Source organism: Petaurus breviceps, unplaced genomic scaffold, assembly GCF_028583685.1.
Source record: "Petaurus breviceps papuanus isolate PSGF00001 unplaced genomic scaffold, PetGlider_PUasm1.0 91041, whole genome shotgun sequence".
NCBI lineage: Eukaryota > Metazoa > Chordata > Mammalia > Diprotodontia > Petauridae > Petaurus > Petaurus breviceps.
The window spans coordinates 22,458,289-22,474,513 of record NW_027187400.1 but is presented as its reverse complement, the minus strand read 5'-3'; the positions used below and the strand labels follow the sequence as shown (position 1 = coordinate 22,474,513).

Here is a 16,225-nt window from a genome sequence, read left to right as displayed (position 1 = left end):
ATCATTAGGGAGATTATGGCCTTCAGAACCAACAGCCTATAGAACTAAGATGAAAAACCAGAAGAACAAAGGCCTTCAGGAGATAGGAAAATAGAGAGCTGGAAAGGTCATTAGGGATCGTGCCACCTAACAACCCTGTTTCATAGAGAATGCTTCGTCACTTCCCCAAGATCAAGGGGAAGTTTGTCAATTCTTCAACCATCTGGCTGCCTCCTTACGTGTGTGCATGCCCAAGTCATCCATGACAAGAATGGAAATCCCACCACCTCTTGCTAGCTATTCAAGGGTTTTTATTACCCTAAAATTCTCCCTTTCAGACGGGACCTTTTCCTACTTTGTGCCAAAGCAGTATGGTGCTTTTTTTTTTTTTTTTAAAGCAATTGAGGTTAAGTAACTTGCTCAAGGTTACACGGCCAGTTATTTTGTGTGGGTGCTAAGTATCTGAGGCTGGAACCGATCCTGGGTCTCCCGCCTCCGAGGCTGGCGCTCTCACTGCGCTACCTGGCCGCCCCTAGTATGGTGCTTTTCCCAATTGGGCAGCATTATCGCTGGGAGGTTGTAAGCTTCTAGATAGTTCTAGGCGGTGTCCTATTCAGTAATGATTTTCAAAGGGCCACGTTCCTACAGAAACCTCTGCTCTTGGTCCTCTTAGTCATAAAGGCTCATGATCTTCCTCCTGCTGTCCGTGATGAAGTGGATAGGATGACTCACCATCCCCTGTCCTGTCTTTCTCTTTCATACAGCGCTGAGACTAATGACTACTGTATTTCCCTATTCTTCTTTTCCTCCAAATGTCCATCCTTACTGAGAACAAAGGTCTCAAAAGACCCATGTCTCCAGCCAGTATCTGCTGCCTGAAAAACTATTTTACAAGGACTCCATTGGGCTGTTAAAGCATAATAAAGTTTCACCTTCCTCAAGAGTACCTGCAAACTGTTGTGAGCCTAATAATTCAGCCAACTAGATCCTTCGTGAAGGGAATGGTGATTGTATTTTAAACTTTAGATGTTAAAGTCCAAGAGGTTTGTAAGCCTTTTTAAAACCTCATTTACACGTGATCAGAGAACCCAAATGAAACATGTTTTTTAGTCTTTTCTGCCTTCAATTCTAGTTCTATCCAATAACTGAAAATAGTGCCCAATCAGACCGACCCCAGCAGTCAGCTTCAGTGAGGCGTGCCTGATGTTTATTTAGCTCCCAGCATTGCCGCATTAGAAACATTTGCCCTAAAACTTGTATGTAAAAAAAAAAAAAGATAAAGAATTACACAGGGAAGGGAAAACCATGCAATGTTAGATATGAACTACATGCGCCACACCAGGAAAAAAACTGCACTCGAATAAGTCTAAACAAATAGCCATTGTGTTTTTCTTTGCCTCAGTAGATATGATGAGAGGTGACTCTTTGACTAATTGATTTCTTTTCAAGAAAGAGAAAATTTTGCCATCTGACAATATACAAGTCCTAGTAGACCTGAATCCCGACTCTTTCCCTGTAGAAAGCAAAGAATCACACCAGCCCGCGACTGTTTCTGTCCATGGTGCTGAAGTTTATTCATCCTTGAACTGCTTAGAATTTAAACTCAGATTTAATGAATGGGCAAAAGCCACCATCACGCCATTTTGTGCACATTCAAAATTATATTTGTGAAACGGCAAAAGAAAGCTGTAAATTGAATCAGAAGCGCATTCGAAGCCCAGTTTGCTGACAACAAATGGACAAAATAAAGCCAAAGTCCCAAAGGATTTGAAGCTTCTGTGAGTCTGACTGGGTCCAGCATATGTTTTCCTCTTTGTACGTTATCTTCAGAACTGCAAAGGGAAGACGGATATATTTGGTTAGCAATATCCCAGTTAGATAACCTAGAGAAGGTAACATGAGATTGGAATGGATGGCAGGTACAACATGGGCAAAAAAACTAAGACCCTTTATCTTTGATCTCTTAAACTGCTCTTCCCTAGCGTATTAAAATGGTTCCCCTGGGCTTCCAGAGCTAGTGGACAGTTCAGACCATAAAGGGTGATTAAAGAAATCCTTATCCATTCTATTTTATTCCGGACTGCAGTGACTCTGGAAAAGAGAGTGAGGCTGGCAACTTTGTGCAACTCGACCTCCCTTAAATCCACTTCACGAGCAAGTCAAGAGATCACCCATCATCCACTATTTTGCCTAATTATTTACATCGTAATGTCATTGGTCCTCTTCAAAAATGTAGGACCACTACCACCAACCCATTCTATTTGACCTTCAATTTTATAACTCTGGAGAGGAAAATGAATGAAAGCCACTCACATTATGAAACAATCTAGTCACATGGAAGTTGTAATTCTCTAGTACATCAGATGACACTCACCCCTTTGGAGAATCAAGCATGATTGTTACAGCCTCCTAAACATACTGTAGCTACAGATAGTCCCAAAGGTGAGAGTCATATATTTCAAAGGGAACAAGAATCTAGTCCCTGTATCTGCTGAGGATTTCACTTGCTAGTGAGCCCTGCTACCTCTGTTTGAATTCTAGCATAGCCAGAAGTCTCTTTTCTCCCTGTCCCATTCCCGGATCTCCTTACCCTAAAACTGTTGCAGCCAAGTCCACTTTGGGCTCCTATTCTATCAATCCTGCCCCCAAAGCAGCTGGAGGACCTCCTCAGACTACGAGGGGAAGTCAAGAGTGCCCGAAGCTTATTCTTCAGGAGGGCAGATCTCTCTGATTGCTCCCAAGCACCCCGGTTGAAGGCTCCCTCCCGCTGGACTGGGCTGACTTCCCCACTCCAGGAAGAGAGGGGGCTAAGTGCTTCCTCCGCCTCCTCATTCTGCTCATTAAGTCCTTGTGAGGCCATGACCTCATCTTCTGAAGGTATCTTGTCCTGCAGGCGGTCCAACAAATTCTAAAATTAAAAAGAGAGACAAAGAGAGGAATTTATGAGTTCACTATTTTGGGGAAAAGTGACCAGAAATCAGCACCATGCCAAAATACCACCCGTGGTTGCTGTTGTCCCTGACAAGTCTCTCTCTGGTCCTACCTTGAAATCCACCAGGTCATTATTGGACACAGGATTGGCTTTGGTTCGACCTTGAAGCTGCAAAGTCAAAAGGAGGAGAATGCTGATGGATATGGTAGTGAAGGAGCCCATGCTGTGATTGGTCGTCAATCTCAGTCAGTCAAATGCTTGCTGTCTCTTCTGTCTCCTCTCCGCTCTTGGTCTTCTGACCCTGTGCTCTTATGCCTCCCAGTCTGCCTCTTTGCCTTTTTATATCCCCCTCCAGCACCCTGAGACCGCCCAAGGGATGTACCCCTCCCCATTCTGTCACTTGCAGTGATAAAGGACTGGAGCGAGGAGCCAACAGAAGATGTCCTTTTAAAGTTATCAGTCCAGTGCAGACTGTCACAACCTCATTGTAGAGGTGGCTTCTGCACTTCAACGGTTGTCACAGCCTCAGGAACCCTAGGCTGCAAGAGTCACATTCTTGTTGATTTGGCTCAAGAGGTTTCACACATTGAAGGTGTGAGAGGAACCAAAAAAAATCCTTGATTATCTCACAAAAATGCCTCAGAATTCTTCACTTCCTTGCCGTGGAAACAATTTAGGGAAACAGGATGGCTGGCCAGTACCCATCTCTCCCCAAGCTTGCTGCTCAGATGCTAGGGAGGTCCAAATAAGGACAAAAAGAAGGAAATGACAGGCAACCTTCAACCTAGAGAAAGTGTTCAAGCTGACATGAATAAGCCTGAATGTTTGGAACAATTTTATACTGTTTCTCACTCGGTTCAGATTCTTTCTCCTGCATGTGGGCTCCCAACTGTGGTTATAGTTCCAAGCAGTTGGGTAAAGTAGAGGTGTTCTCTTTTTTTCCTTAAAGACTATGAAGTCATCACCAAGGATAGATTGGGAGAAACATCCCAAGCATTCTGCTCCCACATATCAACACCAGAGAATATTTTCCTGAAGTTGCTATCCCCCACTCACCAACCCCAACACAAAGCTTCCATCACTTTTCCCTCTTGTAAGGTATTGATGGAGATGATTATGAACCTAGAGGAAGCCAACATCATCATTCCATTGCCATGTGGTATTCTAGAAGCTATCAAGTCAGAAGTTTGAAGCTTGTACTGAATTCTAGCCTTACCAGAAAAAAATAGTCAATGGGTTGGGCTAATGTGGAGAAGGCTTTATGGCACATACTAGTTTCATAGATGCCTCTGTACCTCACATCAGCTGATGCAGGCAAGCAACAGAACTTTGGACTCCAGTTTCTCTGTCAAAGACTAACAAGGTGCAATCAATATAAAATTTTTACAAACTCTTGAGGACTGTCTTAGACATTAGCACTTCCTAAGATTTATAGATTTAGAGTGAAAAAAAGGGCATTAGAAACCAGTGAGTCCAATATGTTCCATGGATCAGGAAACTAGTGTCTGAGGTAGGATCTGAACCCAGGTCTTCCTGACTCCAAGTTCACCTTACCACAATGGCTCTTTAATTCAGTAGGCACTTATTAATCACCTACTGTGTATTTAAGGAAGAATTTTAATTGGAAGGGATAATTTAGAAGCTTTTAGGACACTTGATTAGAATTTGGGAATCTAGAACCTTTTTACCCAGCAACTCAAATCACAGAATCTCAGAGTTGGAAGAGACCTCAGAGACCATCTAGTCTAACCCACACAATGCCCTTCCTTTCGGGAAGCTCTCCTTGATTGATATGAGCCATGTTATAAAATTAACCATCATCAGTCCTTGCAATGACTGCCTACATTTGTGTGGATTTTCCTACCTTCTTCTATTGGATTGTAAACCTCTTGAGGGCAGATACTGTGTAGTCATCATGTACTCACACATCTAGCACATTGTTACATGCTTTATGGATGATCTAAAAACATGTTAAATGATTGATTCTTTTCCTAATCCTAATTTTTGGTAGACTTGGAGAAATTCTCCATGGTGCTAATTTGTTTACAAAATGAAAAACTGATCCTGTCCCATCCCTGCTTCTCAGGGAACATGGTGACCAGGTCAATTAGGTACTGTGAGCTTGTTTGCATCATGGAGTCACAACACCTGAAAATTTGGCAGGGACTTCAGAGGCCAGCTAATCTTAACCATGCCTGAATAAAGGAAGCCTTTACTTATGTGATCTCTGCAAAGTCACCCTCTAGATTCCTGCTGAAAACCTGAGGCCATCCATTCCATTTTCAAACTACTCTAATTGTTATGAACTTTTTCCTGGCATCAAACCTAAATCTGCTTCACAGCAACTTTCAGTCATTGTCCCTGGTTCTGCTCTTGGGAGTAAGACTAATCCCTCAAATGCCGGAAGATAATTGCCAAGTCTTCCTGAGCTTTATTCTCTCCTCCAGGCTAAATATCCCAAATTTCTTCATGAAATCTAATGTTTTTCTAATAAAGATTGAATCAAATTACTATAATCATCAGTAACATTCCTTGATCAGGGGGTTTCAGGACTTTGGAAGATGATGAAGAGGAGGAGGACAATGACTAGCATTTATTTGATGCTTAGGTTTGTAAAGTTTTCTACACATTATCTTATCTGATCTACACAACTCTGAGAAGTAGGTGAAATTTATTATCCCCATTTTACAGATGAGGAATCTGGAGCAGAGAAAGTGAAGTGACTTGCCCAGTGTCCCACTGAATTCAGGTCTTCCTGACTCCAAGTCCAACATTCAATCCACCTAGATCCTCATTGATGAAGAATCCAATACTGAACCATTTTGAGTTGGAATTTGGTAGGCCACACAAAGATAGCATTCTCCTGATGATGCTGCATGACTCAAGTCATAAGTGCATATGTGAGGTTATTTTTAGTAAGGCTAGTTTGACAAGAAGCTGTATTTCCGAGAAGTAATTCTTTCTAAGCATGTCAGCCTGCCCTGACCTTGCCCTTCTGAGACAACCCTCTGATGTGGGTGTTATCTTGGTAAATGGCATACCAGAAATGACCTTCACAGGGCAATGTCCTTTTTCCTCCCTCCCTGCTCCCACACCCCACCCCAGCTGTTTTTGCCGGCATTCTTGGGTAAAAGCAGAAGTCACTGTCCAAGGTTCCAGAGGAACAGAATCAGAATCTAGCTTCTTTTTACTAAAACCTTCTTTCCTCTCTTAGAGCTAGTATATGGAAAGACATAGAGATTTCACAGGATTTTTGTATTAAGTTCTAGAATAGACCTTAGGTCTTATCCAATTCCCAAATTTTACAGATGGGGAAATTGAGACAAAAAGAGATTAAGTGGCTTGTCCTGTATTGTTACCATGAACATTTGATTCACAGCCCAGCTGTTTTTGTTGTGTTTGTTAGCATGAGGGGCAGGGAGATCACAGATAATCAAGATCCACATACAACTCCCTTCTCACCCATACCACACCCCAATCACACTAGCCTCACTGAACTTCCTATGTCTCAAATACACCCCTGCTGTTACTCTCATTCCTGGTTGTGTCGGGAAGATGCCCACTTCACCCCAGTTCTACACATCCTTCCAGAACAACCTCAAACACCATCCCCTGCCTGAAGCTTTCCTTCTTTCCCTAACCTCAAACCAAAAAGATTCTTGAATCTCTCATAGTACTTTGTACCTCTCTTGAGTGCTTACTAAATTCTCCCATGCACCATAGTCATTTGCACATTTGCCTTATCTCTTCCAAAAATAATGACAATTTATTTAATAGTGCTTAAAGCTGATATAGTCCTTTATATGTGTTATCTCATTCGATTCTCACAATAGTCCTCAGGAGTGGAGGAGGGGTGACCTTGGGCAAGCACTTAACCTCTGACTGCCTTAGTTTCCTCAACTGTGTAATAATAGCATTTACCTCCTAAGGTTATTCTGAGTATCAAATGAGATAATATTTGTAAAGCACTTAGTATAGTGTCTGACTCATAGGAGGTGTATAATAAATGCTAAACTCTTGTCTTCCTTCTTGACTCCAAGTTCAGAATGAATGATTTAGAGTTTCATTTTATCCATTAGCTTTAACATCCTCCCCCTACACATCAGTTTTTTTTTTCTGGGGTTTCCAATCAGGAGAAGAATGATGTGACCTGGCTTTCTATTCACTTCCTTACCTTTGTTCAACCTTACATGGTGTATGAATGACCAATGAGATTCTCCAAAAGCCATGTTGTAAGGAGGAGAGGGAGAGATTGTAAAAAGCTTTGGAAACCATCCTATTCTTTCCCTCCCAGCATCTGGATAGAAAAATATTAGCTGTACTTTTATGCCCTAAGACAAATGAAGTCATTTCCTGCAAAGATGAGTTTGAGGGCAGACCTTATTGATTCGATGCTTTCCTGACTTCTCTCGAGTTGCTCGTAGCTCCAACTTATGAGCAAGCAAATGCCATCAAAATCACACATATATGGAACTCAACTGAGAAAAGTCCATGTCCTTAGAGGACTTTGTAGTTTACAGAATCCTTCTTGGTCTTCAAATGTGTGAAGGGCCAACATGTGGAGCAGAGAGTAGATATATCTTGCTTGGTCCCTAGGGGCAGGACCAGGCATGGAAGCTGCAGAGAAAGGGAACTGGGTTTGTTAAACTTTATCTCAATAGAGGTCTTTGAGCAAAAGTTGGATGACCATTTGCTTGTCAGGAATGTTGTAAATACATAGATTTAGGACTGGAAGAGACCTCAGAGGCCAATTGGGTCGAATTGACTCTCACTTTATAGTTGAGGAAACTCAGTTATATGGAGGATAAGTGATTTGCCCAAGGCCTCACAGGCAGAATTTGAACCCAGTCCTCAGACTCATTTATAGAATAAGTATGTGTTAAACTAGATGGCATATGAGAGTCTTCTGAATTCTGAGCTTCTTTGATTCTATGAACTATTTATTGAAGTGAACAGGGAAGTGTTTACTATCTCCACTTTAAAGGTGAGAAATTTGAGGTCCAGAGAAGTAAGTCTAAAGCTTGAATTTAAGGCCTTTATCCATATCTGATGTCTCTAAATCTACTGCTCTAGCATACCCTCATTGCCTCCCATTGGTAAGTGACATTTCCTGGACTAAGGAAGAAATTACTGTGCTTTGCCCACAGCAAGAACTTGATGAATTTTAAGTGAATGTTGTGGTTTATGGGTGGAATGGAGGGATATGGACAAAGGCTTCTTGCTGAGAATTCAGGGTCTACCTATGTTCTTTCCCCCCTCCTACTTCTTTGGTGAACTGGGAAGCCAGTTATAGAATAGAGCAGAGAACCAGGAGCCAGGGATGGGCCGGCTCTAGAAGGCTTGAGACTTTCAACATCTTTCCCCATCTTTCAGCTACCCACACTGAGAGTACTCTGCCATTGGAGCCTCATTAAATACCCCATTAAAGATGGGCTTTATTCCTTGGCCTGGCCCCTACTTATCCAAGGTATACTTATCCTTCCAGTGAAGCCCACCTTGAGCTTGACATGTTTGAGGGGGGGACAGTAGGACCTGCCTGAAGGAGAAGTTGAATAAAGTTACATAAGCTAGCTATCTAGCATTTATATAGTGCTTAAAGGTTTGCAAAGCACTTAATTCTGGGAGGTAGGTGTTATTTTTATCCCCATTGTACAGATAAGTAAACTGAGGCAGATAGAGGGTAAATGAATGGTTCAGAGTCACACAGTTAGTAAGTGTCTGAAGCTGAATTTGACTTCGGTGTCCACTTCACCATCCACTTGCTTCTAAGTGATATAGGGTGGGGCCAGATTGTAGAAGGCCTTGAAAACTACCCATATGACCTTAGGCAAATCTCTCCACTTCTCTGGCTTCAGTTTCTTCTAACTGTAAAATTAGGGGGTTGGACTCCATGAAGTCTGAGGACCCTTTCAGTTCTAATGCTATAAGCAATAGAAGAGTCTCTTAGAACTTGATCCCAAAGGCACATACAATTGGTTCTTGAGAAAGAGAATGACCTAAGAGTTAGCTCTGAAAGGGACCTTAGGAAGTATCTATTACTATCCTCTCCCTCCTTTGTTTTGCAGATGAGGTGACTGAGGTCCAACAGTGAAATGACTTGCAAGGTCAACATGCCGGCAAGAAGATCTTAAGCCATTAGATGGGGAGCTCCTTGAAGGCAGAGACCATCTTTTACCTCTCTGTGCATCTCTAACACTTAACAGGACAGCTAGGTGGCACCATAGTGCAAAGGATGCTGGACCTGGAGTTAGAAAGATGAGCCTTCTTAGGTTCAAATCTGGCTTCAGACGTTTACTAGTTGTGTGATCCTGGGCACTTCACCCTGTTTGCCTCAGTTTCCGCATCTGTAAAATGAGCTGCAGAAGGAAATGGCAAACCATTCCAATATCTTTGCCAAGAAAACCCCAAATAGGGTCACAAAGAGTGAGGCATTACTGAAAAATGACTGGAAAGCACTTAGCACAGTGCCTGGTACATAGCAGATACTCAATAAATATTGATTGATTGGTTGATTAGACTCAGGGCTTCAGGCTCTCTCCATTACACTACACCATCAAATGATATAAGTTATATTTTAGGAATATGACAATAGGGCACATAGTGAAGTGAAGAGGAGAAGGTCTTGAAGTGGGGAGAACACTCCCCCAGTGGGGAGACCTAGATTTAACAATCTAGGAAGATGAGAGGATGACCTGATCTAAAGCAGTGCAGGTAAAGAATTAACGAGGTTTAGCAACTGGCCAGCTCTAGGGAGGAAAGAGTCAAGACTGCCTCTGGTTTTAAACCTGGGTGACTGGAAGAGGGATGGTTGGTCCCTTTTGTACAGAGGTTGTCAACCCGCCATCTGTGTATTTTTTTTAATATTTGGATGTTGCATATCCCCCACATGTAACACACCCTTGTAATCATCTGATTTTGTGTTATTCATTTAAAAATATGATTCTGAGAAGGGATTCATAGACTTCACCAGACACTGCTAAAGGACATCCAACAAAATGTTAAGAACTCCTTAACATAAACAGGAGTGTGGGAGAGAGGGTCTTGGAGGCAAGAGGAAGAGTTTGGTTTTGGACATACTGGACCTGAGGTGTCAGGGTGACATCCAAGTTGGAATACAGTTGAAAATGTAGGGCTAGAGAAGAGGGGGCAAAGAGGGGAGTCAAGGAAATGGAAGAAAAAAAGGTGAGAGACAGAGAGATGGAGAGAGACAGAGGGGGAGAGGAGGAGAGAGAGAAGAGAGGAGTATAAGGGAAAGGAGAGAAAGGTAGGGAGAGGAGAGGAGAGGAGACAGAGATGGAGAGGAGATGGAGAGACAAGGAGAGAGGGGAAGAGGAGAAGGGAAAAGGGAAGAAGAGGAGTAGAGGGAAAGGAGGAGAGGAAGATAGAGATTGTGGTCTTCCTTACAAATATGATAGCTGGGATCATGGGAATCAATCATATCTCTATGGTGGGGAGGAGGGTTTTGTAGAGGGAGAAGAGCAGAGGCCTGAGGACTGAACCTGGGAGACAAATTTTACCAATTAGGCAATTCTGCTCTGAGAGAAGAGACTCTTTCCATATTTAGCAGAAACGGAGATGTAACAGGGGAGATAGGCTGTGGGCACAATTTCTTTTTAAAAGTCCCCATTTGTGCATCAATTAGAAGAGAGGGAGGACTCAGGCAAACCCACTGCAGACCTTACTTTGGACCCACGCCACTTAATGTTCAGCAAAAACAATCCCCAGCTGGATTCACCCCTGCAGACCCAAAGCTAAGCCCTTGCTGAGGGCTTGTTGATAACACAGCTTTTTGTTGGTTCATTAACTAGATCTTCTTTTCAGGAAGATTAAGGCTACAAAGAACCCAAATAGATAATTTACCAGCTCCTCTTTTGAACACCCCTGGTAATAGGCCAGGTAGCTAGGGGAGCCAAAATTCAAGCTGCAATTGCATGGTAACCCATTTAAAAACTAGCCCTGTGGAAATTATTTGATTATTGCTCTGCCATTCCATCCTCCCCAAGGACCTCCCCACCCCCAACCCATTGAATGCTCTCTCTCTTTATTATTTCCTATTTATCTTGTATATAGCTCACTTTGTGTATACTTGTTTGCATGTTGTCTCCTAAATTGAATTGCATGTTCGATGAGGGCAGGGACTGTCTTTTGCCTCTTTTTGTTTCCCCAGTACTTAGCTGAGTACCTGACACACAGTAGGTACTTAATAAATGTTGATTGATTGAATACCTGAGCTGAATCACTTGCCTTCGTGGTGTGCTTCCACCACTTTGGGAGGACATGAAGACAGTAATTGCGGCTCTCCTTCTACTCAGCCTGTGTCTCTGAGGTCTGCTGTCCTTGATCTTTGCTTCAAGGGCAAGACCCAAACCATGGGTTCCACCAAAAAGAGAGTGAAGGCTTGAATGCCTAAGCTGCACACTTCTACAAGGTAGACTGAAGAAACAGGATGTGCTGGCATCATAGATTTGGAGATAGAGGAAACTTAGAGATCATCCAACCTCCCTCATTTTATAGAGGAAACTGAGTCCACAAAAATCAAGTGACCAAGATGACCCGAGTACTATGGGACAGAAGCAGTGTTTGAACCATTGTCCTTTCAAACCCAGTGCTCTTTTCACCATATTTTGTTGTATCTGGGAAGTTTTAGGACTAGGGAATCAGAACCTCTGCAGAGGCCAGCCTTCCTGCTATCTAAGGAGTGGAAAGAGGCAGCTAAGGGCCAGTGGGCAGGGACAGGACAGTGAGGGACCAGTTGAGGATAGTTAATATTACTGCAGTGCTTTAAAGTTTGCAAAGCACTTTACAAAGGGAGGATGGGCTGGAGTGGGGAGAGACTAACCAGCAAGTTATTCCAAGAGTGAGGTCTTGAAGGTCTGAAGGTCTGCCCCAAGGTGGTGGCAAGAGGCAGAGAAGAGAAGATGACATATCCTTGAGATGTTATGAAGGTAAAATAGACAGGACTTGACAACAGATTGGATATGGTGGGAAGGAGTGGGGAGTTAGGAGTCCAGGATGATGCCTAGTTTTGAGTCTGGGTGAGGGGATAGTGGTACCCTCCACAGTAATAGGGAAATCTGAAAGAGGAGAGGGCTTTGGGAGAAGGGGAGAGGGGAATAATGAGTTCTTTTTTATCACCCCTTCATTCTCTGACATTTGCACAAAGGCCTTCTGAGACATCAGAGCCAAGGGAATGACTCTAATGGTGGCATCTCAGGAACAGTGGCAGCCTGGTGGGAGTAGGGAATGCTTAGGGATGTAACTTCACATCACATAGCCAGTTTGCTCCCTATCCCAACCCAGCATCTCTTCCCTGAAGCAGTTTCCAATAAATCTCAACTGATTATGACATTTCTGTCACTTCCAGGGCATTGAGAAGCCCCCTATGATATGGGCTCCCCAAGATTTTCCCAACACTAGGAAGTTAGCATCATCACATTAGCAGTATGGTCATTCAGATAACAATCTGCATACAGGCTTTTCCCCCAGTGGAAGGTGAACCCCTGGAGGAACAGATCTTTCACTGTTGTCTTTGTAATCCCAAGACCTAACATCTAACAGGCATTTAATAAAATGCTGGTTGAATTGCACTGAAGTTCCTTGCCCCATCCTTGGCCTATCCAGGCCATTATCTCTCATAATATACAGGCACATAGAAGGAAGTATGTGGGTTGGTTTTTTGTTTGTTAGTTTGTTTAATGCTCCAAAAATAATAGCTCCAAAATAAAAAGACATCAGGCTGATTTTATTTAATCATGAATTTTCCCTGCTCAAAAGTAAGAAACCAGCTTATACAAAACAACCAAATAAATAAATAAATAAATAAAGATAGGAGTCATTTTGAGGGGGTGGAAAAGCCTCAGAGAGAATTAGATGTTAAGAAGTAGGTGGCTGGGACTTCTTAATTCCTTCTTGACACTGTTGGAGGAGAAAAAGAGAGAAATGAGGTTATTTGGGAGAGGCTCTGAGCTGAAGTAGAATCTAGAATTTTCTTTTTTTTTCCTCTGTGGGTTTTTTTTTTATCATCTCATGGGATCATAGATTCTTAGAGTAGGAAGAGACCTCAGTGAACAGTTACTTCAAACAGAGCAAGAACTATCTCCTTACAAAGGGTCATAAAGCTTCTGCTTAAAGACCTCTGGTAAAAGAGAACTCACCTTTTCCAAAAGACAGCTCTGATAACTAGCAAGTTTTTGCTGGCATCAAAGTGAAATCTGCCTCTCCCTCCCATTCTTTCCTCCTTTCCTTATCTTAGCCTCCAAACCATATTGCCTCCTGCAACTCATTCTAGTTCTTTCATCTCTCTGAGACTCAGTTTTCCCAATTGCAAAATGGGAATAAGATTCCAACTGAATGACTTCATCTTCTGCCTTGCAACTGTGAGAAGCTTGGGAACATGACTAGGAAGCAGAAGATGGGTGAACCTTTCTTCCACACAGGGCCTGCCATTAAAGAATAGTACTCATTTAGCATTTGGGACACTTGGAGCTTGGATGGCTGAATCACAGAAATAATGGAATATTGCAGTCTTTTTAACCTTAAGGGCTGTTAGTAGAGCTGAACAATGCCCCTGCCAATGGAAGACTGTGACAGGCCTCACAGACAAAGGAGAAGAATAAAGGGGGATCACAGGATGTTTCATTGACCAGATTGTGGAATCACAGATTCAGAGATGTAAGGGGCCTCAGAGGCCATTGAGTCTAACCCTCTCATTTTTCAGATGAGGAAACTGAGGCACAGAAAAGTTAAGTGACTTGCCCCAAAAGTCACAAATGAAGTGGAATTGGGATTTGAACTCAGGTCCCCAGACTCTGTATCCAGGGATCTTTCTGCTGGTCCATGAAAAACGCAAAGATAAAAGAAAATAACCATGTGAAAAGGGAGTGTTGCTGTGCCAACAACAACTCCCATGCTACAGAGGGGGAGTTTTTCTAAATTTGGACAGAAAATATCTAGGATTAAAATGTGGGTCTCTGGGACCAGGGGGGTCCTCTTTCAAAGGATTCTAGCTCCTGAGTATGTCTTCCTATTAACCTTGTGCCCTCCCAGTGGAGGAAACTTGCCATCCAGTTAATCATAAAGAAAGAAGAAAAAAGTAAAAGCCAAACAAAGTATATCTCTGGGATTCCTCCTCCCCTCTCCATGTAGCTTCTCTGGCATCTTTGTTCTCAATCTCTGCTGTTCCCCACGGAACAGTACCCCTGAGCTCACTCTTTTTCTCTTTTGTTCCAGTCTTGAATTGAGGGGCATGCTAAGTGTCTCTGAATAGTATTCTTGTGACCTTGGTTCCTCTACAGGACTCCTCCATCCCCAATTCTATGCTCTGGTTACGGTCTGGAAGTGAGATGGAGTTTAAGTGTTAGAGTGACTACTTGAGAAGAAGGTCTTGTATGACTGTATGGGGGATGGGGGGGGGGGGAGACACCACCAGGTGATGTTAACCCAGAAGAGATACCGGGCAGGGGAAAAGGCATCAGTTTACCATTGCACCCCAGGCTGCTGAGAGAGCCAATTCTGTCCAGCCTCCTGCCAAAGCAGCCTGATTCCCGCATCAGTTTGGGGCTTTGCAGACCACGAAGAGCTTGGAAGGTGGGGGCCCTATAGCCACGGCTGCTGTCTGGCACCAGTTGGTGTTCGGGTTTTCTGTTCTCCCAGACTTCCCCGGGGGTCTCTTCTTGCTCCCTCGGCTCAGGCTCCGCCGTTTCCAACTCCTCCAGAGCCGAGATCTTGTCCCTTAGTCGGTACAGCAGTTCCTGGAAGGATGGTGGGAGGAGTAAAGGAGACAGATTAGCAAGAATTGTGAACCCCCTTGCAGATCAGCTCTTCCCGTCGCCTCCCGCCGGCGCCCAGTGCGGCCAATAAGACCTTAAGAATCTAGGGTTACTCGGACTTCTTCTCAGAGGTCACTCTGATGGCTTTGGGTGGCTTCTAGGCTTTGCCAGTCTCTGCTAATTCGGAAATCCCTTAGGAGGGAGGGAGAATAGAAATAGGGACCCCAGTGCACACATCCAGAGGTTCCGGACCTCTACCTCTCACTTCCCAGGGCTTCTGAGGAACTCTCGCGGGGGTGGGAGGCAGACTTGGGTTTCCCTTTTGCCAACTGACCCGTGGAATATCTGTTGTGCTCACCTGGACCCCGGTCAGCTCCCGGGCCTGGCGAGGTCCGTCTAGGGGATGGGAAAGGCTGCCCTGGAGCAGCAAGAGGAGCAGTAGCAGAAAGACTCTGGGCAGCGCTTTCTGGGAGTCCATGTTTTGATAGGAGTGGGCTGGAGGGCGAAGGAGAAATCTCGGGCTGCTATTGCCGCTGCTGCAGCCGCCGCCGCCGCCTCCGAGGCTGCTTCTCCTTTCCTCTCTCTTCCCTTCTGGCTTTCTCTCTCTGGCTACTCGCTGGGTCAGTCGCTATTTATCCCCAGTGGCTGGAAGCAGAGCCCTGCCTTGCCTTGCCCCTGCCCTTCCCGCTCCCAGGGTTATCTCGAACTTATCAGCCACATTCCTACCTCGCTGAGCTCAAGGCCGGAGAATGCGCCCCGCGTCTCACACAGCCTCTGCACTGCCCCCCCCTTCCGGGCCCCCCGCCTTTTCTTCCTAACTCGGGTCTCAGCTGAATGTAAGGGGTGGGAGTGACGAACCGGTGAGAGAGAGATGGCCTTGTATAGAAACGAGCTAGAGAAACACTCCCTTTTCTGCTCTCTTCCGCCTAAATTTCCCAAGGACAAGGAAGCCCTGGAGACACCCCACCCCAATACACACGGCCTCCTCTCTTGGATGGGGAAGGGGGAAAAGAGAATGCAGGTATGGGATTAAGAAATGGGTATTCAGTTCTGCTCAGCGCACCCCTAGGCTCCCACTAACCCCAAGCCGCCTGTTTCCTCTTCCAAAGGGTCCTACAAGAGTTAAGAGGAATTCAACTGGAGATGGGGTGAAGGAAGGTATCTGGGAGCAGACGTCCTCCGGGAGAGAGGGAAAAGTGCCAAAGGAGAGGCTGACCGACAGCAAACCAAATTCTTCACATCACCTGCTCTTCCAACCACCTCTTCTCCCCACGCACACTTTCACTCCTCCTGCTATATTAAGTCTGCTTCCCGCTTCAAGGAAAGGACTGGGGTGACCACTCTGGTCAGGAGCTCAATATTCCCACCCCTCCTCCATACTGATTTTTCTCTCAAATTCCTCTGGTCCGGTCTGCTGTCTTCTGGCCATGCCCAGCGCTATGGGCCTTTGGAATTGGGCATTCTGCTGCTGTCCGTGGTGCTGGGGGTTCGTTTCTCAGTGATCCTCGTGTATCTTCACTGCAAATGTACATAATCCTCCTTGAAC

At 44.4% G+C, this 16,225-nt stretch overlaps 2 protein-coding genes across 2 annotated transcripts; both read right to left on the bottom strand.

Moving 5' to 3' along the window:
- Positions 1-2,479: 2,479 nt before the first annotated feature.
- Positions 2,480-3,133, bottom strand: NPPA (natriuretic peptide A). Its single transcript, XM_069078949.1, has 2 exons — positions 3,023-3,133; positions 2,480-2,887 (listed from the first exon to the last, which is right to left on the bottom strand). Exons 1-2 carry the CDS (start codon positions 3,131-3,133, stop codon positions 2,480-2,482), a joined length of 519 nt encoding a protein of 172 aa, XP_068935050.1.
- A 174-nt stretch (positions 3,134-3,307) lies between these two features.
- Positions 3,308-15,157, bottom strand: NPPB (natriuretic peptide B). Its single transcript, XM_069078948.1, has 3 exons — positions 15,038-15,157; positions 14,391-14,661; positions 3,308-3,327 (listed from the first exon to the last, which is right to left on the bottom strand). Exons 1-3 carry the CDS (start codon positions 15,155-15,157, stop codon positions 3,308-3,310), a joined length of 411 nt encoding a protein of 136 aa, XP_068935049.1.
- Between the last annotated feature and the right edge of the window lie 1,068 nt (positions 15,158-16,225).